General features: G+C 38.8%; 1 protein-coding gene across 5 annotated transcripts in view; it reads right to left on the bottom strand.

The window, feature by feature from the left end:
* Positions 1-451: 451 nt before the first annotated feature.
* The window catches only part of unc13c (unc-13 homolog C (C. elegans)), a 122,708-nt gene continuing 99,701 nt past the window's right edge, over positions 452-23,458 (bottom strand). For 3 of the 5 annotated variants that reach the window (XM_020592372.1, XM_020592373.1, XM_020592374.1), the window contains 14 exons: positions 23,361-23,457; positions 22,957-23,100; positions 22,655-22,732; positions 19,360-19,437; positions 18,558-18,584; positions 15,626-15,714; positions 14,621-14,758; positions 13,226-13,349; positions 12,655-12,714; positions 11,216-11,296; positions 7,971-8,118; positions 5,175-5,267; positions 3,855-4,014; positions 452-2,026 (listed from right to left, as the gene is read on the bottom strand). In XM_020592372.1, coding sequence (XP_020448028.1) covers positions 1,741-2,026; positions 3,855-4,014; positions 5,175-5,267; positions 7,971-8,118; positions 11,216-11,296; positions 12,655-12,714; positions 13,226-13,349; positions 14,621-14,758; positions 15,626-15,714; positions 18,558-18,584; positions 19,360-19,437; positions 22,655-22,732; positions 22,957-23,100; positions 23,361-23,457 — 1,603 coding nt within the window. In that variant the 3' untranslated portion in view covers positions 452-1,740. The remainder of the gene's footprint in view (positions 2,027-3,854; positions 4,015-5,174; positions 5,268-7,970; positions 8,119-11,215; positions 11,297-12,654; positions 12,715-13,225; positions 13,350-14,620; positions 14,759-15,625; positions 15,715-18,557; positions 18,585-19,359; positions 19,438-22,654; positions 22,733-22,956; positions 23,101-23,360; position 23,458) is intronic. The other 2 variants (XM_020592375.1, XM_020592376.1) reach the window with 1 other exon arrangement.

Below are 23,458 nucleotides of genomic sequence, written 5' to 3'. Positions count from 1 at the left end.
CAATGAGTAGAATTTTAAAAATGAATTTGATTGTTTTACAGTTTCATGGTTATAACATTGTTTATCTATTCAAAAAATGTGTTGATTCATAATGTCTTATTTATTTTGAATTTGTTTTCACACTGAACACACCTCTTTTTAAAGACTGGCATTGATTGGTCTCATAATTGCTCAGTGGGTCAGCCTCTTTGAATGCATGTAGCCTCTACATTTCTAATGCCTGACTTTTTCAGATAAAACATGCCTTGCATGCAAACTTGTCAAACTATTCCCCAGACGTTGATGAGTTCTTTCATATTTATATCTCAACATAACAGGTGCAACTGTTGAGGCTGATCCTGATCATCACTGAGCACAAAGCTTCAGTTGTAAAAATGCTTGGAAATCATAAATACTTGGTCTAAGCATTAAAGGGACGCTTACTGGGCAATTGTTCAAAAGGACCCAAATGTTTTACCACATTTGCACATACTTTATGCACATTGAAGAAAAGTAGACTTTTATACAATATCTCACTAAATATATTTACATGACATACAATTTGCCATCAGTGCAATACATAGGAATGTTGCATATTTACCAAATGGTAGACTCTTTCCTTAATGAAGAAAAATAATTCTAATGACAGAAGCTGATTTAACTAATGTGTAAAGTAACATGTGCAACTTTCATATTGATTAACAGCTTCACATGAAATAAAAAAAAATAAAATCTTAGACCCTATCAACAATCCGATATTAAGTTTTGAAAAAGTAATAGATCACATGTACATATATATCTTCATACATGTAATGGATTGCTTTTGTACAAATACTTTATATAACTTTGGCAGTTTATCAGGAACAAAGTTACTGGAAAAATATTAAACAATAATATCAAACTGTCAGCAATGTCATATAAGCTTGCCTTCTACAGCTCATGTTCACAGTGGTAATTCAGAAAGGCTGGAAGCCGACGGCCAAAAGGAAAGGAAAAGTAAAGGAAACATTTCCATCCTTTCTGCTAAGACTGTTAGCACTGGAGGCTATCATCACTGTTGTCATGGTTATAAAATTACAAACACCTATGAAGGTTTACATAGCAGTCTTCGCCATTTAAAAAACATGGTCTATTTTCAGGTCGACTTAAAATACAAAGAGTTTGAAGGCAAGGGGACAGGACCCTGCTCTGAGACACGATCGAGAAGAGGACATGCACAACAGTGCTGTGTGGAAGAACGTGAAGCCAAAAAACGAGGGTGCAAAATGAAATACTTTGCAACAATCGAAAACGCCATACAGTCAGAAAATGACTTACACCGGACAAAATAATCGAGCAAATTTCAAACATACTAAGTTCACCATAATTCATATACGTTGGTTTTGTTCTTTTTTCACTGGTTTGGCACTTTATTGGAACAAATCTCTGTTCAAAAAGACTAAATGTTGTACAAAAGGTATTTCATGTCTTGTTAACATAACTCATAGAATATAGTACTTAATAGTAAGCATACGGTAAGTAAACACTTGTACATACTGTAGTTTTAAAATGAACATTCCAACAGATGTTTTACGCACATGCACAACAACAAACTTATCACTCTCTCTCTCACTGCTTTGCCACATTTAGGTCTCCTCTGCTTCTCTTTGGACAATCTCATTCTCCAGCCTCCGTTGCTGCTCTTCTTTCTCCTCCTCCTATTTCTCTCTATCTTTCACTTAAGACAACACAAGTTATTTAATACTGCTTTTTTGCTCCACATTATGACACTTCCTCCGCTGAGCGTGTGTCTGTCTTGAGACGCACAAACTCTTTGGCCACTTCGTCGTGGGTCCTTTGAGAGAGTATCCTCATGATGGTGAGGCCTGTTTCGTCCATGCAGATGCTCTTCACCAGGGGGTAGCTGGCAGAGCAGCTTCCCTTCTCTGCCAGATCTCGGAGAGGGATGACTGTCATGCCGATGATGCGATCCTCACGAGCAAAGCAGTAGTCCTTTACTGAGATGTGCAGCTCGTAGGCCTCTGAACCATGTTCATTACTCAGAACACTGGGAGGGATGACATGGGGAGATCAGATAGGTGAAACTCAGAGAGTTAATTTAAGTTTACATTAGGCTGTCATGATATTAGATTTTCACTACATGGTGATGGAGTATCGAAAACAAACAAGCTTGTACAATTTGGATACATTTAATTCATTCCCTCAAAATTTGAGTGTAGGGAGGTGGAAAGAGATTCTCCAACCGTAACTATATAAAAGTGCTGACTTTTTTCGGGTGCGGGAGCCTCTTCCCTTTTATTTCCTCTGATGCGGTTTTGCGTGGTAGGTGTAGTAGTCACACACTCTGGTTGGGTAGTATAGCTACCTAGCTAGATACTGCGTGGTAATCTTCTTCTTCTTTTTTCCCCACTGGGTGGTAACCAGCATAAAGGTGCAGTACTGCCACCTACTTAGTTGGAGTGTCAACCAGATAGTTACTGGCTCTGGATTATGTCCAGTAATATCAATGTGTATTATTACACGATGTCAGTATTTCATTTTTCAATATTGTCAAGACTGGTATATCGTGACATCTCTAGTTTACAGGATGCAAATTTGAAATTATTTGATACACTATACACTAGTGTTGTAGTCAAGGCCATGATCAGAGTGTATCAAGCCTTGAGACCGAGTCAAGACCAAGACCATGACCCGACCGGTGCAGTTAAACTGAATTTGATAGAATGTGATAGTACTGGTTTGCCTGTGTTTCAGTAACACTAATAACACTATATATATATATATCCCATTAAATATTCCCCCAAATTTGACAAAAAGTCAACTTTTTAGTATAAGTATAGGTTATTTAATATTTTTGTAATGGACTTTCGGTGTTACACACTGTTGATTGTCCCTGTAGTGTTGCAGTACACAATCTTGGTCTCAGACTTGAAATCAGTCTTGAGACGAGGACTTGTGTACACTTATGTTTTTGCATAATTTTTGGGAATTTTTATTGGGAAATGTATTGAATAATATCATTTCTATATTGTGTCATTAGTGTCAGTGAAACACAGGTGAGGCAGTACTATCAAATTCTGTTTAACTGCACTGGTCTTGGTCATGATTTGGTCTCCAGCCCTCAAGTCTTGTTCTAGTCTTGATACTCACCGGTCTTGGTCTTGTTTGGCTGGTCTTGACTACAACACTACACTAAACACAGTAAGACTGACCAAATAATAAGTCAATGAAAAGTTTATTAAATTGACTTTCATGTACTTTTAAAAATTACTATTGTTCAAACTTAATGAAAAGCTCAACTAAAGAACAGTACATGACTGCAAACCAGTTCCTTCTGGATACTGACATTCGACGTTGCTTGCAGCAATGTACCATTTCAGTAAAAGACTCCGGCTGGATGATAATTCCCTAGAGAAAAGCTGCCTTATTGTATGCGTGGCTGTGATGAGACAGTTCAATCATGTTTTGTGAGTAAAATGAATGTTTCTATTCAAATGAGACATTATTCTGAGCCAACCTTTCTCTTAGGCTGTTTTTTAATTATCCCTAGCAATTTAATGGCTTCTTAAAATTCAAATGACAATGCCAGGAGTGAATCTATATGCAGAGGAGAAACAGGCCTGCACTGGCCACGCTGGTGTTGCTACAACGCAGTCTAAAATAATTTTAGTTCAGCTCTGAAAATGAGGGGACATGATTATGGATTTCTGTTTGAATGCAAAGAGCACAAATATGATAAACCCATTGTGTTCTATTTAGTACAGCACCATAAAGGTACAGAATGTTGCTATTTTACTATTTTGTAGATTTTATATGGGTAGATAAAAGAATGTTGAATAATTCTTAACTGAAGCAAAGGAAGCAGGATTACTCACTACTGGAATGTTTCATTGTACTTTGGTGACCAATTGTTATTCTTGGTCTTGGTGCTGAATTTGCGCTTCTTGTCAGCCAGGTGTGGTCCCACGGCATTGACCTCTACAAATGGACGAAACATGGCACCGGTTTGCCAGATGAGGTTGTTCACTGCGACCACTGAGACATGCACAAGAAAGACTAATAAGCAACATCATAGAAAACAGAAAATAAGGGAAAAATCCACATCACACTATTGCTTAAAAAACTGGATATTCCTGACCCAATTTTCTGGTTTTCATAGTGAATTTATCTTATTCCCAGAGATATCTGAGTAAATGTACAAAATGTCAGATTATGCTGAGATACTGTCAGAGTGAGTACAATAGAGTTTGATACCAGAAACGCTTACACTTATCTGGAAAATTAATGATAAAGATCCTAGCATGTCAGTGCCAGTGAATCAAACCTTAAGGATTTCTTTCCAAATTCCCAATTTTGCACTGACATTCAAACAATGTATAGAAATACTGTAAATCCACCATTAAGGAGTCAGAGATATTGGTTAGCACAGTGGCTTGAAATGGAAATGTGCAGCCACAAAAGCCAAATTTTCTGCACCATTCTTTTTATTTTTATTTTGTGTGTGTGTGTTCTGTGGTGGTCATCAAAGGGAGTTCTGGGAAATGCAGAATACTGAAAACAGAAAAATCTATTATCACAAATGTGGAAAATAAAGTTAAACACTGGCTCTTCAGTTTTCCATTAATAAAAGCATGCTTATGTGATTGCTATGTTAAGCTAACTGGCAATCACACTGTCATGTTACTATCATCTGATAATCCTTGACAGCCAGCTGTAGCATCTGTGGTGCTGCTGTTTTGGTTGGTGCAACACATATCATTGTAGCTACATGGTGTTTTTGAGAAGGCAAAAATCAACAACGGTAACCTTTGAAAACAAGGAAATCACACTAGAATCTGAGCACCTTTGCCACAGAGCAACCACATGAATGAATAAAATGAATGAAAATGAATAATATATTTGCTGAGGACATGAAGGCATTGGAATCTGTATGACAACATTTTACAGCCACAGCAGCAGAGACCCCAGTTATGGGTTTGTTTTCCATATAATGACTTAAATTATCAGCAATCTTTCTGATGTTAATGGACTTTGACTATAGAACAAGGCTTCTGGTTGTAGCCTCAACAGCACTTTTGCACAGATGAGATTACGAGCATGAGCCGTCCATGGCGAGTCTTTGAAAATATGCCGGTGTGAATGCATTTGAATAGAAATGCTGAAAAGTGGGTTTGAGTATATAAGTATAAGCTCACCCTTCACGCTGACTTTGTGCTCTCCAGTGCCAGGGTGAGAAATGAGATTCACTTGTATCGACACCTCCCCCACCGATCCACTGGACGACTGACCTGGACACATACCAGAACAGCAACAGGAGAATTGGAGAGAGGCATAATGAAAATTATACAGAATGGGGGAGCCAGCAAGAGAAACACAGATCAGGAAACAGAAATAAGAGAGGAGGGGATGAAAGGACAGAATCCACAATTGTGGGTGCAGCTTTTTTTATCGATGTGTTATGCAGATATTGATCCAAAAAGCTTTGTATAAACAAAGCTGTGTCAAAGCAAAAAAACTAAACCTAAAAAAACAAAACTGTCAGGGAGTAGACTTGAGTTCACCCCCATTGTAGCTCAGTAGCAAACACAGCCAGGGTTTCCTTTAGCTTCAGGCTGAACAAGAACAATGACAAGGAAAAAAGAAACAATACATGAAATAATCTGCTTAGTGTGAAGGCTAAGGGAGAGGCAGATGGTGAGAAGAGATGCACTAAATAAATAATGTTCCACAAGATTAAATCAAAGTGCTCAACTCAACAGAAAAAATATACATAACATTAGATTTGAACATATGAAGACAACTCCAGTGCACATGAAAACAATATATCAGAAAGGGGGAGGAGGTGGTGAATAAAAACACAATGTAAAGGAGGAAAACACCCTCCAGTTACAGTTACATCATCATTACTGACTCAGTCACACTGGGACATGTCGTTGCCAGAGAGCAAAATCTGATTGCTGACCATGTGTCTCACTTTGCCCTATGTACGGAGTCTTGCCCATTTCAGCTGCATCTAAAAACAACCTTGTCGCTCGACTGGCCCAAGACAAATGTTGAACACTGGAGGGCAAGTGCTGGTGTGGTACCTGGAAGGGAATGTTGATCCAATAGCTAATTAATATGTGCCAAACATGCATTGCCTATTATAGTTGGTAATGAAGAAACAAGTGCTGTGATTTATTATAATGACACTCTGAGAGGCAAGTGGAGGCAGAACACATTGCTGTTGTAAAGTTAAGCCCTGACACTGTGGGCAATTAACAGAAAAATGCTATGTTTTCTGATCAGATGAGCGGCTGTCAGGCTGTGCCTTTATGAAGTAATAAATAGGTGAGTACACTGCAAATGCTGGAATTGGCAGTTTGAGGCAGGTCAGTCTTCTGCAATTTGAGGTTGAGTGACTGATCGGTGGGTGTATAAGAAGAATGCTACACAAAGAAGGTAAAGGAAAGCAGAAGTAGTTAAAACAAATGTGACAGTGAGGAGGTTCACAAACTCATGTGAAGAAATGTTTATTGTTTTTAGTACTTTATTTCCATTGGAGCATAACATATCTATCCAACCTTAGCCTGCTGAGAGTCACATGCATGCTGCCAAGCACACACATTGTTGGAATAACCTAGTGGATGCCATGGTCTAAATGTGTTGCTGTCAGAACAATGGTGTTGTTGGTGAATAATGAAACATGTCCACTGTGCTACATCAGGCATCAGCACATTCCCCACACTGTTTAGAAGCACCTCACTACCCTCAGAGATCACATTAGACCACCTCAGATAAGAGGGACAACATGAAGGGGAGAAGTAGCGGGATGAGTGAGTCTGAGGGAGAGGGAATTTGAGAAACACACTGAGCAATCTCAAAATTGCACACAGTGAACACTGTGCATCTATGCCCATCTGCCAATCAGTGACAGCAGCAGCGCTGGTTGGGCCTGCTGGCTGCCTGGCTGACTAGCTTTCTCCCACTACATTTCGGTTTCAATTGCCTATGAAGTGTTCTGCAAGGGTGAACACACTGAGGCTACCAGGAGTTTACAGTTTCAGTGCCCCACTGGGTTGAATTCCCTTTCACATCTCTCCAGACAACTGAAGGAATTTCTGCCTTTTTACATAGAGACAGGCAAAACGTTCCATATAGGAACAGATGAATAAGACACATAAAGGTGGGTCAGTCATGACAGAGAAAAAGAAGAGAGAGAGAAAGAGGAACAATTTATAGACTGACTTTAAACATATTTCTTATAAACTTGTCATGACAGTGTTGTTATGTGTTCCTAATGAGAATGAGATGTAGAGGGCATTCAAGCCCTTTCGTGTATGAGCTGAAGAGGTCACAGATAATTCTGCTTATTGTTTTTTTTTTTATGTACTTACAGTGAGAAGAGACAAATGACATACAGTCCGGGGATAGTTGCAGTTACTGCAACATCCACCACACATACAGAAAGATCCTCAGAATATGCATACTGTCATGTAATGGCAGCTAAGGCTAATGGGAGAACTGCACACCGAGGTTTAACCAAGGCAGGACTGGACTCTCATAATTTTCAATCAACAATTAAGACTTTCCTTTACAATTATCACTTAAAATGTACTATAAGATTATAGTAGTGAAATGCTGCAGACTTGTAATCTGTAAACTGTGAACAACAGCAGTGACTAAAAACACTGTGAAGAAACCATTTCATTACCAAAGTTTATCATGTCTAATTAGAATATGTTCACCAATGGTGGCTCCGAAAAGCGCTAATGCGCCGCACCTACACAATAGTTTCCACAATCTGTGCTTTTTTCACACCTTTCTGGACACTGGACACATAAGCAGCTTTAAGCATTTCTTGCTTTTATCACAGCTTTCTGTTAGTCTGTACTAACCAATGTAAAAAACTGCTTAAAACCTAGGATGTTTTTCAGTGTTTGAATGCTGAAGTTTCCACTCCCTGAAATGAAACCTAATGAAGCCCAACCTTGCTTAAGCTACTGTATTACCTTGAGAGGTTTGGGTGCATATATATTTCTTGATCAAGGCATCTGTAGGTTGTGTGTAAAGGCTGAGAGCATATTTTAGGGACTTCATATCGGGGCTCTTTTCAAGGAAGTTTTTCTTCAGGCCATTTCCTCCAGCATGGAAGTATTGCTGCAAAAAAAGAAAAATGTAAAAAATGAGCTCATATTTATAATTTTACAAGGTAAGAAAAGTTTGAAATATCTAGGGAATATGGTAGCAACATCTTTTGAGCTTACACTTGACAGCAGGTTACAGTTAGCTGAGAAATGTCCTAGGATTATATGGACAGGATGCATTTTACAAGGAGGAGCAAACACACAGAGAGAGCAGGCAAGAGACAGCACTAATATCCACTTTAAAAAAACTAATTGCCATGTATTTAAGTCTGAAGCCAGTGTTTGAATAGATAATGCACATTTACCCATTGGATAATGTACATTTGGGCTGATAAGCCTGATAGATAAGACTTTGCCTTCTTTTCACTACTCCCACATGTGAAAGGTAGGAGAAAGGCCAATGACAGATCTTATTCAGCTATTTGCTGAAAAGAAGTGATGATTCTGTATATATAAGTATTTCATATATGGGTTTATACATCCTTTATATCCTTTATTATTTTGTGAACTTGTGATGTTTTATATTTTTGCTAGATGTCTTCTATATGATCATTACAGGACAAAGAAGTATTTATCAGGGTGTTTGCAGAATTAGTGCAGGGTCTGCTGTCCTGATTTAAGTTGTAAAACTCATGTTCTTAGACACAATGGCCAAAAAAAAACATACATTTGATAGAGCTAAGGTCCACACATTGCACACACACTAACTTCATCAGACATGTAACATCGAATCTATAGAAAGGGTGAAGTGTCAGTAAACATTTTTGACTGGTGTCAGGTCAGTACTTGGCAGGGACTTGACATAGTAGGAGATAGTTCTCTGTCTCACCAGTGGCTTATGAGTCACAAAATATGACTGACATGTGCTTCTCATGGACTATACATAATGTGGCGTGCAGGGGTGACTCATGGGTGGAGTTTATCAGGTGAAAAAAAACCACACACTCACACTGAAACGGCACATACATGGGACAGGACCTGATCTAACACTTACTTACAACAATCAATAACTATATTTTATACATTTGAGAGTGTGCTTTCTCTTATAAATAAGCATGGAATCTAAGGTTAAGATTACTGTACATAATTGAAGTGGCATTCTAAGAGCCTGAAAAAGTACCACATTCATTTATTTATTTTTTTCTTTTGCTACAGGGAACTTTAAGTTATAATTACGTATATCTGCTGTGGTTATAATAACTTTATAAAAAAAATTTTAAAAAGCCATTCTAATCACTTTTTCATGACATCACAACCAAAGCAAGAACATGCACTGGTCAAGGGAATGTTGCCTCACGGTGAAATATGCCTACAGTGTTACTGCAAGGTTGCACTGCTGCACTCTCTCTGGCAAAAACGACCAGCTGACGCAGCAAAATCAGCCTGCATTCTCAAAATATCTCACTGCCGCAGACAAAATTAACTGCCAAACTGCCATCCTTCCTACTGTACATGTCTTCATTCTTGTCTTTATTCCTTTTTTCTTTTCTTGTCACCTCCCAACTGTATTCTTCTGTGGGTCTTTCATTTCTTTCTTTGTTCCTTTTGTCCTTTCTCTTTCCTACATTTCTTTTAATGTTTCCCTTTCTACTTTCTTCTTCTCAGTCCTCAAGGTTCCCCAGGGGTTTGCATCTTGTGGTGAACAATGTGAGATCACACCCTGCTCTTGATCTGTTGACGCATCTATTTGTAAGCAATCCCACGTATTTAGCATTTACAGTATGTAATATCTATATTTAGCTATAGGAAAAACAGGTTATACTAGTCATAATACTTTTAATGTATTCTTGGAGAAAAAGGGCATCTACTGTGGAACACACTAAACATGTACAGGAGTACTTCCACATACACTTCAAACGTAAACTTGGACAGAAAGATGAAGCAGCTGTCTTTAGTCGGAGTTCAAAGAAAGGAGCACACAGTGCATTGTTGGGAGTGTGTTAAATGGAGTGCATGTCATCTTTGTCGCATATGGACTCCTCTGTGGGCCAGTGCATTTACATATTATCCCATCTATTAGTTTCACACAAAGCTCAGGGATAATCATTAAATGCACTCCTGGCCAAATATAAGTAGATATATTGTGTTGGAGTTTTTGTTTTTAAGCCAAATGGTTTGCTTCCTAAACAAACTGTAATATTGCTTGTACAAATCTGCGCTCATTTGATACTTGACTGTAATTATATATATTTGGTTCTTAATACAGTACTGTATGTATCTTTGGGGTAACATTGGGAAGGACTATTCTAATACTCGTAGTCAATCATATGTATTTGTAGTAGCTAATATATACAGAATATTCATTTCTATTTCAATGCACTTTCGTCTAACATCTTATTTTTGTCTTTTTTTATATTACAAGTTTAAAGCTGTTGTTCCTGAAATGTGAAAAAAATGATCCAAGTGAAATGCACAGTATTTTGTGAGCTGATCAGCCAACTCTTTGAGAACGTCGACTGTTCTCACTGGAATGCTGATTAAATGAATTACTGCAACACGATTGATCTAAACCTGTAGGTAGTTTCCTTGGAGACAGCAGAATCAATTGGTTGTCTTGCCATTTTATGGTGCAGTGTTGCGCCAATGGCACCTCACCATAACTCTCCTCTTGTCCCTGTAGAACTGTGACTTGGTCTTACAGTTGTCTCATATCTCTTCCCAACAAACAGTCATATGGCAGTAATTTAACCGTGCTGCATTCAACACTTTCTTTTGCTGAGACGCTTCAGGCATTTTTTCATATTTCAGGATATTAGTTAGATGGCTGTTAGGAGAAGAGACCAGAGACTAGACTGGTGTTGTGTCTTGTCAAATTATGGTTTTTTTTGCAAGCATGTTGAAAGCACTTTAATATGAGTGCAGCATCTTTTTTAAACTACAATGTGCAATAATATTGTTCCATTTTAGAACTGAATGATCAAACTGTAGATCAGAGTACATGTTTAAATTTCAGAAACACAGTTATATGCACTGTTTTTAGCACATGAATATCTGGATTGAAAAATGCTTACATGCATACTGTACTAGCCTGTATACAGTTTAAAAGTCAGGTTTTAACAGTCAGGTGTCTCTTGCTGTACAAACAACAGTATGACTGACACAAAACTCACCTTGATGGTGGGAAGCACAAGGTCCATGGCTGCACACTGGCGTGGAGTCAAACTCCTGGCTTCCTCTCGAATTACGTGCTCCTGGAGGAATAACAGATCAAGTCAAATATGACATTTGGCCAAAGATTATCACACGTCCCATTCAGACGCTTTCAATTTTAAGGTGTTCCTTCAGCTTAATGCTAATGACTTTAGGTGAGCCATGGTACTTTACAGCACCAGCTGTAGTCTTGTTGCTGCTCCACACTGGGCTCTAAAAATCCATTTTAGTCATGATGAAAATGTTTTTTGTGAATCGATTACAACCGGTAACTTCTGGCACTGCTGTATTTCTGAGGTGTTTTCCATGTAGGGAGAAGATCAGTTGATATTAATATGGTTATCCTATTGCCAAATCTAAGAGGAGATGCAGATAAAACACTACAAATCCTCCTTTGTAACATATTTGCATTGGCAGATAAGTGCTGCCCCGAAATGACAGCGGGATTTGTGGAGGTCAAAGGACACCAGTGTCAAAGAAGCCCTGTACACAGCATTCTTTGTTTCAAAAAGCATAACAGCTAGAAAAACACCTCTGCTGTTCCATGAATCCATGCCATTAGACTGGTCAACGGCTGGCCTTTAATAGCCCCTTTAGTGAATAAGGTTGCAAAACTGCATTAATATAATAAATGAATTAGGATGTACCTTAACTAACTGTAGGCAAACAACACAGCAAGTAACAAAATAAACTTGAGTTAAAAAAGAGAATATACACTATACTGAAGAATATGAACAAGAGGATGGTAAATCACTTTAATCCTTTAGGAGGGACGGACACAGAAATAGGCATAACTGTGTATCAGTGTACAGTAACTAGATGTTGCCTCAGAGGACAAATACAAGTACAAGAAAACACACATTCAATTTGTATCCCCACTATGAGCTGAAATACCTCTCTGAGGTACTGTCATGCCATGGTTGTTAGTATGACCACTGATCCATTCCAGCACCTCACTACACTGAGCTCGAGGGATTAAACTTCCTCTGGTCACATCAGTAATTAGACACCAGCCTGGTAATGTTGCTGTACACTGTACTGCACAATACCAAAGCCTACAGCAGCTTGCACGGCCATGTTTTCGAATTACATCATTCAGCTATGTATAGTTATATACACTGTAGACTTGTTAAGTATGAATATGTTTAAATATGAATTAAAAGGCTCTGTGTTGAGTTTGCAGTACTACAACTATATGTACTGTATATTTGTATTATCTATATTGCCTCTGATATAGTATAATATACAATATACTCAGAGTAAGACAGAATATAATACATAAAACATGTCAGCACAGTTAAAGATCAACTAAGCAATGGCATGTCCCTTTGGAATCAGATAGTATAGGGTTTGTGTGGTGAGATGTGTGGCACCCTTATTGAGCTCATCCAAAAGTTACCTTCAGTTTAGACAGCTGTCCCAGGTCCTTGGCAGCACTGAAGATCATCTGAGCTCCTTGCTATAGGAGAAACAGTTATTTTTTGTTGTTACAGCAAAATATGTAAGGAAAATAAAGGAAGAAACAGTCAAGACTAGACGCTGTGACCCTATTCAGGAATAAGCAGTATAGACAATGGATGGATGGAGGGATGGATAGAGGGATGGACTTGTTACTGAAATTGTGCTGTCATGGTGTTGTGCTAAGATTGCCACTGTTATTTTGGAAACTCCATGTAGCAGAGAGAAAAAATGTTGTGTGTGACATGACATGATTGAAAAGTTAATGACAACAACAAACAGTAAATGAGCTGTTCCTGAGATGAAAAATGTCAGCGCAGCTCTATAAAAACACTCCATGTGTGTGAATTGTTAGAGATGCCATGTTGTTTTATCTCCTATTCAGTACTGTGTTATGAGTGAGCAGCAGAGAACTAAACAGATGGAGGATGAGAGAGAGACAGGTGGACAAGGGGGCATGGCCCAGAGTTGAAAAGAGTGACAGAAAGAGACAGATAACTGATCAAACTCACACTCTGGTCACTCAGAGGAGGCAGAACAATTGTTCTCTCAATGGTATTCAGCACGATTTTCCATAGCTCTTTGAGGACTCGTTTCAGCACTGTCTTCTCACAAATTTTAGCAAATAACATCAAACTGCAAAGCATAAAAAACAAGAGCATTTGGCAGATCAACAACTGAAGCATGTCTCAAACTGAGCCGACATGGCTGAAGGCTCCAAATGATAATGTCTTTAAATAGTATGATTACATAAAGAGAAACATCTGTGATTCATACAATAAAAGCAGCAGCTTTATGTTTTAATCCCACTCCATTGTGTGAGCAGGGTCTCAGAGATAGGATGAAGGATTTGGTATTTCCATATCATTAAGAGGATTCCCTGTAATACCCCATTGGCCTCAGTGTTACTTTGACAAATGGTTGAGAGCGATTCCCAGAGCTCAGGTGAACCTTATAATCGCTATGGTTTTTTGAAGAATGCCACAGAAGTAAATACAATCCTTGGGTTGAATTAATTCACAGATATTGCAGGTCTCATATTTTTTTCTAAAACCTAATATAAAATGGTTGTGATTATTATACAGTTATATTTATTTCACTGACACATTTGGAGGACCTTAAATGAACTAAATGGACTAAATTAAATGAGCAAAACTATTGTAAATTAGAACTGGAAATATAATTATTAACAACAGCTTCAAACTTCATCATGTCTGAGGATCAAACTCTGCACAGTGGGACAGAGCTTTTTGTTCTGCTGCACCCTGCCTGTGGAAGTCCCTTATCTATGTTCCCAACAATCCCTGAATGCTTTAAAATCATGCCTAAAAACATAACTGTTTATTAAGGCCTTCTGTTAGATGTCTTCATATCACCCTCATAAGCCCTTAATTGAATCACTTCATCTAATTTTAGCTTGAAGGAAAGGTTTTTATCTCTCTGTCTGTATCGCTCTCATTTTATCGTCTTTTTTTTTAGTAAGCACTTTGAGAGTTTGTCCTAAGGAAAAGTTCTCTATAAATAAAATTTTGTTTTATTATCCTTATTGGTTGCCATTGTAAAATAATTTCTGTAAAGCCCCTGTAGTCCAATCATCATGAAAATCCATGAACTGGTATTTGGGAATTACAAGTAAAAAGTTCCTAGTTTCAAGAGGACTGGGCATATGTGAGTATGAAGATGCTGTTAATTAATATCCATGTGATTTCATTAATCATCCTAACCTCATAGATACTGATGTAGCTGCATCTTATCAAAACTAATGATGAGTGTTCAAATAATGCATGGTGAGGCAATATACCTCTATATTTTCATGATTTGTTTGCTAGAGAGGGTGGTGCTCATTGGACAAAACTACCTTACATGTTAGAGATTAAACTATAACCGTGCATTCCGTAGATACCCACTTTTTATCCAGAAGGTCCATAAGAGGCCTGAGGACAGTCTCTGCATCCATGGCAGCGTTGCTCCCTTTGGCTGAACCTTTCATCTGGACCAGCTCCTGGTTCATCTGTTTCACACAATCCTCGATCACATGTTTGAAACTGTGTGATGGAAAACACAACAGCCGTTTCAATCCTCTGATATTGGGTCCATAGGTTAAGCTGCAACAGTAGCAACTCTGAGAAGGTACTAGCCCACTCCTACCAAAAGGTGTTATTTAGAAAGGTCTGTGTATTTTGTTCAAGCTGAAACATTTAGGAACTTGCTGTGCTCACTATGCATGAAGCACAGCAGGAGCTTGAGTCAATTACAGTATATTGTACATACAGAAAGATGACAAATAAAGGAAAAATCTGAAGAAATGAGTGGAGAAACCTAACAAATGCAGTTGCTGATATGGTTTGGGTCCACTTGTCCCCTTAGAGGCAAGTGTCACTGCACATCAATCCAAAGTTGTTCTGAATGATCCTCTTTATCCTATGATTTCTATCCTGATAGGAGTGGTCTCTTCCAAAATTACAGTCCCCCATCCACAGAGGTCACTGAATGAGTATGAAAATGATGTGACTCATATGCTGTGGCCTTCACAGTCACCAAATCTCAACCCAGTTGAACACCTATAGGAGATTTGGACTGACATGTTGCACAGTGTCTCTGCCACCATCATCAAAATAACAAATGAGGGAATATCTTTTGGAAGGATTGTGTTCATCCCTCCAGTAGAGTTCAGAGACTTGTAGAGTCAATGCTTAGGTGCACTGAAGCTGTTCTGGTGGCACGTGGTGGCCCAGCACCTTACTGACATGCTTTATGTTGACTTTTCCTTTTATTTGTCACCTTTGTGTAGATCAATAAATAAGCAGTCTTGTAGTACAATTTCTCTGAAAGAACAAGACATAAATTGAAATGTTAATCAACAAAAATGATCCCATATAGAGACATACATACTGAGTGAGGCTAATACCTACCTAGAGCCGAACACTCCACTGAGCTCATCCAGCACCGTGTTGAGTTTATTCTGTAGCTCCTTTAGCAGATTACTGGCCTCTGCATCCAGCTGTCAATGGGAGACAGACAGTTACTACATCATTATACTTCATACACCAGCCCGCACTGACTAGAACTCTGTATCTCTGGAGGATGCCTTAACTGGGTGGGGGTATTGGGGCGGGAGATGACAGGCACAGAGGAGAGTAACCTGCCTCACTGCTAGCCTCCCACTCATTCTGCTGCCATCTGTACTGGGCGATGTTCTGAATACAAATGGACAGCTCACCTCCAAGCGCTGCAATGATGACTGTGTGTCAAGTCATGAGACATGGTGTCAGCAATGAAGCAGCAGCCAGCTTCTCTTTTAAGAGCTGGTCTCTTAAAAGGGAACATTTGTGTGCACTGCACAAATTATAGTATAGAGGGTATGCTGTCAGCCAGTTATATCTCAGGAAATAAAGCCTATATATATTCATAAAGTTGTATGAATTTTCTCCATGTATATTCTGACACTGAAATCAACTGAAGTTTTATTTACAAGAAGAAAACGATTTTATTCACATTTATGCACCCATGCATGGTATTGTGGTTTTCTGTGGTGCCATAAATATGAATGTACATGTGATGGCTGTGCAGATGTAGTCATGTTTGTGTTTATCTGTACTTTGGGGCATAAATTGAGAAATGAATGGGTGGGCATTTGTGTCATGTGTGAGTGTGCCTATGCATCAGTAACTGTATGTATGAGTGCATTTGTTTGTCTCAATGCTTATGAATTATGTTTGCCATGTACAAATACTGATGTTTTAGATGGGGGTGGACAACACGTGCCACTGAGGCTCAGTGCCTGAGATGGATATGTGAGGCAAGGCACTGCACCACATGCATGACAGATTATCACATTAGACCCAACAAGCTTAGCCATAGAGTCGCTCATCTCACATATTGTAATGGTGCATGGCTCAGCTGGGAAGTGGATGCATAAACGTAACCTTTTATACAAATTGCAATTCCACAGAAATGCCTGTATTTGAAGCACGAACGGGATAGATCAAACATGAGTGTATATGTGGTCACATGTGCACATGTTCATTCTGCTGTCATTTAAATAGAAACGATGACATCATTCATTATATTCCTATCACAGAGACAATTGCCCACAAAGGTTAGAGTTTTATTGTTTAAGTATTAGATAACATCATTTCAAGTGATAGCATAAAAATATAACACCATAGTCTTTTACTAGTCATTCGTCTCCTGGGGAAAGGCTGGACTCTAATTTGCAGCCTGCCATTCTCTGAAATTTAAATTCAGTTGGGTTTTTTCCCCCTAAAACCATTGTGTCTTAATGTGAATGCTGCCTAAGGAAATTCACCCTGCTGTTATACAAAGGCACCTGTTACTTTATGCATCAGTCAACTGTCTACCTGAAGACTGCAGTATTGTCAGAAAGGCCTTCATTTAAGCATAGCTGCAGACAATTCTATGACTTGTCAAGTGAGGCTATGTTGTAGCTGGAAAATATCACACATTCATCTGCTGAAATGTCAGGTTAAAGATAAGGTCTTGATTAGTACGGAAATAGTGTAAAATGTTGAGAATACAGTGAAAAATTGATCCTGTGTCTAATGTCAATAACTCTCATTATGTGTAACAAACCCTCAAGAAAATCTTACACATGTATTTACATATAGTGACTGATGACTTTTTTTTATTATGATAATTAAGGAAACATCAATCTCTGAATCTACCGAGCAGCTGTTCCACTCGACACTGACTGACATCCAAAGTCCTCCAGAGTATACAAACTCTGCCCTGGCTGACAGCCTATCAACTGCACACCAGCCTTGTTTCCCTTTGCCTGATTCAACACAGTATCTACTCAGTGGCAGGCTGTTATTCCAAAACTTGGTTTGTCAGTGCCTATAAATAAAGGATTAATAAACCACCAACTCTAAAGTGAGAAAAGCATATTAGCAAACAGTGTACCACGCAACATAAACCATGTTATCACTCTGGGAGATCAGTCCACGATGATTCCATTAATGTGGGCACTGAAAGGGATTATTGCTAATTTCTGTTATTAGTAATGCTATGATAATAGCTCAATTACATTGGCTTTCTGGGAGTTAAATGTTGATAGGGAACTATTCTGCAATGAACAGGCCACTGTTCAAAGACAAAACTAATGGAAAACCTTCACTTGCAATACACTTTGGCTGGATAATTATCATTGAAGAGAAAATACTTAAAGATGTTCTTAAAGATTTACCATGCTATTAATAGTGAATATTCACTGTTTGACTTTTGGAAGAGGTGTAACTTCTCATGTCATTATTCTTCAGACAATAGTGGCCTAAAACTGATCCAGGCCGAGAGCATGTAGCAGCATCTCAGCTGGGAGCACAGCTGGAGGGAAGTGTAAGTGTTTGAGAAGCTCATTAAACATGGCCTGAAAAATCTTGTCATAAGCATTCTGTGTGCTGCAGCCTGGGAGATGAATAGAGATGATCAAAACCACAGCCAGTAACTTGCTGAGCATCTGACTCTGCTGTTAACATTGGGGGAGAGGGGTAACAATGGACTAAAATAAGTATTGCACTTTAGATTAGCCATGGTCAGGGAGGTGACAGACATAAAAAAAAAAGCAAGCTAAAAATAAAGATGGGATCGGGTGGGTTGAGCCACTATCCCCAGAACGCCGGGGATGGTGAGTTTGAGCAGCCTGTCCAGAGGGGTGATGGGTAATTCAGATTCCGTATGCTCTGTGGCACATGCTGCTGAAGAGATTGGGGAGTGGGGTGAGCAGCATAGGAGTGTGAAGGGTGAGAAGGAGGCACGAGGGGAGGGGGCGTGCTTTTTCATCGGTAAATGGTGGGAAGGGGTGTTGACGAGTCCTATTGCACACACCTTACAGAAGGACACAACCCCCTCCTCCTGGAGACAGAGAGAGAAAGAGCACAAAAAGGAAATGGGGAAACAAAAGACACAACCACAGGAGACAAAACGCAAGGCAAGACAGGTGTTAGATTCTGGAGAGAAACATGCGTGTATGTTATAAGACGCTGTGGCAGCTGCTTCTTTGGCTAGACTGGCAAGTTGACAGGGACAGTTTTCAACAGTGAGTGCAACCCAACACACAGACTTAAAGGGTTCAACTCAGTTTTTTACTAAAATGTTAAGGCAACACAGGGGCTATTTGAGATGTGGAAATAGTGATGGGACTCAAAGAACGTTACTGAGGAAGTACAGTAGAAATCAGAAAGGTGATATTAGCAAACTGAACTGTAGGATTATTCTAAAAGATGGTTAACTGATGGAAGGATTACAGCATGTCATGGTTGAGGTCAATTCACTTTCACTTCAAAGAAATGTCATAAAAACTGATGATTTACATAATCATGACAAAGCATTTATTTCACAGTAAAGTGCTGGTCTTAAGCCTCCATGATACAGTAACTGGCATCAACCCTTCTGAAGTGTCTTTGAGCAAGACACTGAACCATTTGAAGCCCTGGAGCCTGTTCTCCAGCTAAACCTGTGGTGTGACCTTCCACTGGAGGGACACAGATCATAGCAGTGTAGCACTGGAATCATTTATATATTATATTAAAAATACACTTAGAATAAAATATCTCAATTGAATTGAAAGTGTATTGCCTCAAAACCTGACAAAGACATAGCAGACAGATAAAGGTAGGTAGGCACACACCTGTTTGCCTCCCATGGACTCAAACATCTTCTCCAGTTGGACACGGAGCTGCTGAATATTGTTGAGGAGGATGCAGGGCTGTACAAGTACAACAGTTATAGATACATGTAAAACTAAACTGCTTTGCAAAGCACATCTGTCTGATGCTCCTTTAGAAAACATCTAATATACTGTTATGTTGTTGAAAAACCTAGCATCTGTAAATTATATCCTATATTTACAGCTTATTGCCACTGTATTTCTGGAGTTTGTGAGCTTGAGACTAGCCCATTCAATTGACGACACATCGCAAAATATCACAAATGCAATAGCATTAAACTGCATCAGTTTTGATTTCCTGGCACATCTATACAAAGATGCAATGTTTCTGCATGACATCTGCAGTCAGTAGGGAAACACAATACATAATACAACAGGGAGAGAAATGTCTGCACTGAATATGGCAGGCATTATCGATTCTCGGCTCCCCAACAAGTTTAGCAGATGACAGACATTAATCGCACTATTTGTTATGAAGACAGAGTCACTCTGCAGCTTTCCTTCTGTCACATATTATGTACATTATCTATCAAAAAAAAACTGACAAAAATGCACCAACCAGAAATTGCGATGGTGGTAATGGGTGATGGATAGCACTAAATGATAATTTTACACCCGACAGGAGAAGGATGATTGGTGTCTTTCAATCCACAAAGCAACCAGCAGTGTCTCTGTGGCAACACACAGTGGCTTCCTTGCTATTGTACTAGGTTTATGAGCCATAAGTGTATAAGGATGATACTCTAAAGAGATACTCTAAATCTAGATAAACGCAGTGGAGATTTCCCATATTATATCTACTGTATCTAATTTTAATGAGGTTGAAAAATATAGAATGGACTCTGGGTTTAGTCCTCTAAAACTCATAATGAATTCTTTTCGTTAAATACCAGGGGCTAATGTGATATCAGCCAAAACTGAAAATAGTCAAAAAAGAGCTATTTCACAGACACGGCATATTTATTGATTTACAGTGTTCACTGGAGGGAGAAGCTGTTTGAGCAGGGCGATTCTGATCTAACTAGTTTGTCTGTAAACATCAGTACTACATTTATAAAAAGCAGGTCTTCTAGATTCCTAACATGGCAGTCAGGGTGACCTAAGGGGTCCAAAGATAAATCTGAGGGTGACCAGCATAACTACAGAATTGTTTTTTGGCAAGTGTGACTTTTGTCTAATATTTGCTTTTATATGTAAAACACAAGTTACTTTACCTTTATAGGCTTCTGAAAATCCTTAAAGCAAGCTAAAAAACTAAATTTAATGTTTAACAACTAACTTCTCTTTAACTTGTCTTTATTAAATCAGGTAAAAAACCCATTGCGATCACGATCTCTTTTACAAGGGTGACCTGGCCAAGAGGTCAACAACACATGTCGTCAATACATAAGTTTCAATACAAATCAAAAACATTAAACATTTAAACAATCAAAACCATAAATACAATAATCAACAATACAACCAATTTAAAAACACCTACACTGGCCAATAGGGCCCTGTTGCCTAAGAGGCATGAGGGAATAAAAAGCTTTAACTGAGCATAATTCAGTAAGTTTAAAATCTGCTTGGAAACTATTCCACGAAGAGGGAGCGGCAAATCCAAAAGCGAGTTTCCATTTTTCGGTCCGAACTCTCGGCACCATGAGCTGATACTTAGTAGTTTATCTTCTGGTGTTGTGCCTGGTTATTTTCAGCATGCAAATGGAGACATCTAGCTGAGGCATTCATATACAGTACATCACCATAATCCAACAGGGGAAGAAAGGTCGCTGATATTAAATATTTGCGTGCTTGCAAGGAAAAGCAGGATTTATTACGATAAAAGAATCCAATCTTCACCCGTAATTTTCGAACCACATTAGCAATGGGGGTTTTAAAAGACAATTCACAATCAAGTAAAAAACCTAAATACTTATAGCTAGAAACCAGCTCAATCAACACTCCCCAATCTGTTGTTATTGACAGAGTATCTGTTGATAGCTCCTGTAAATGCGACAATACCATAACCTTAGATTTCTTGGGATTTAAGACCAACTTCAGCGCCCGTAGGCGAAACTGAACAATGTCAAATGCATGTTGTAAGCATTTTGCCACCTGGGCAAGTGTAGAAGAACAACAATAAATTACTGTGTCATCCGCATAAAAGTGATACATAGCGTTTGTAAGATTATCGCACACATTGTTAATATAAATAGAAAATAAAATTGGTCCAAGGACCGAGCCTTGCGGCACCCCTTTTAATATTTCTAAAAAAGACGAGGAAAAACCTCCCAATTGGACAGCTTGCCTCCTATTTGAAAGTTAATTCCTAAACCAAGGGATCGCTCCTTCTGACAAAGTAATCCTTAATAACGAGTTAATCAGTAATACATGATCAACAGTATCAAAAGCCTTAGAGAGGTCAATAAAATATGCTACACAATGTTTTTTACAATCCAATGCCTGTAACACATCATTTAAAAATTTTAATGTGTCAGTAACAGTACTGTGCCTGGTGTCATGTCCTATGGACACCAGGCATCACCAGTGGACATAAATGTAAAGAGTCACCAAACCAAGGTTGGGGCCCACTGCATTAGATCCTCATCTTTACTAAACTTACTGTTCTCTCTTATTCTGCTTCTGTTACATAAAACACATTCTTCATATTGATGGCTATGATGTGTGTCATGTCCTGTAAATGTTTAACAAATTTGAGATAAGATTTAATTTGATGTAATCTTGCTACTGTGTAATTCCATCTGCCTCTTATTTCCTTTTTTGCATACTCTGTCTCTTCAGTCCTGTCTCAAGAGGGAAATTTCTCTGGGACAACAGTAACAAGCCTGTCAACACTGTAAAGAAACATCTGCCTTGTCCAGTAGCACCCTGCGTGTTATCACTCACATCAACTTCAAAAATTTGTGTGGATAATTAGGCCACTCACAAGAGTTTATGTTTAGTCATCCATCACATTAAACAATGGACAGAGATCCTAGAAAATCCAAATGACTCCCCCCATCAGCTATGGGCTATAAGATGAATAATTGCATCTCACTTAATAGAGACACTTTGTTAACTGCATTAAAGAAGACGGCATAGATACAGCGGCGCTGCCATTTGAGACATTTTCTACATGGTCTCCATGCCAACTGCTGTTATAGAGAGGTATCATGGAAGTACTCTCCTCTGACTTATGTATTTGCATTTAAAGAAAAAAAATTAACTTTAAGTAACCTTTGTGCTTAACATTTACATACTTTGAGAAGGCACTTACCACATTCTCCTTATTCAAATACAAAGGAAAGTCCTTGGATATGATTGCAGCATATTGCAGAAGAACTTTGTTGATAGTCTGTAGGAAGGGAGAGAGAAGGTTTTATAACTGCAGTTTGTTTGCTGTTCTATTATTTAATCACTGGAACTAACCCAAAATGTTTCACCCTAACTCACAGCCTAATCACAAGATAGTATCAAATAGAATAAATATAACAAATCATTGGCAAACTCTAACTGTGAGTTATTACTGCTAGCAGGAATATTCAGGGTTGACTGCAGGGCCCTTCCAAAGAGCCTGACCTTCGCAAAGCGGCACATGAAATGCGCCAGAGCCTGTGGGTTTGGACACTCCAGCTTCTTGATTATTTCAAAACTCTGGTTTAGTTGAGTGAACACATCCACCACCGAACAGGAAAAGAGGGCGTGCTCCGAGGTTTGCTGGAACTGACACAAGGAAAAAAAATGTGAGAGATGGACATGAAGGTAGAGAGGTGGGAGACAGACAGGGAAGGAAAGGAGAGAAAGCCATGTAGAAACACATCTTGGAACCTTTCTAGAGCCTCATAGCAGTGTAACAGTATTTAGGACAATGAAGAAGAACACATTTGATTAAAGTATTAATTAGCTGGCCATCCTTGTGAATAAGAAAGCAGCCTTAAGTGGCTTGTTTGGTTAAATATAAAGCTACATTTTGCTGTACTTACTCCATCTTTCTTGTCCCTTTCCAGTGCTCCATTAAGGAAATCCATTGCAACGTCCTCATTTTCATCAAGCCACTGAATAACAAATGGCTCAAACCACC

This window comes from Monopterus albus, unplaced genomic scaffold (genome assembly GCF_001952655.1).
Source record: "Monopterus albus unplaced genomic scaffold, M_albus_1.0 scaffold17.1, whole genome shotgun sequence".
Classification (NCBI taxonomy): Eukaryota; Metazoa; Chordata; class Actinopteri; order Synbranchiformes; family Synbranchidae; genus Monopterus; species Monopterus albus.
The sequence above is the reverse complement of the archived record's forward strand: the minus strand, read 5'-3'. Positions and strand labels throughout refer to the sequence as shown.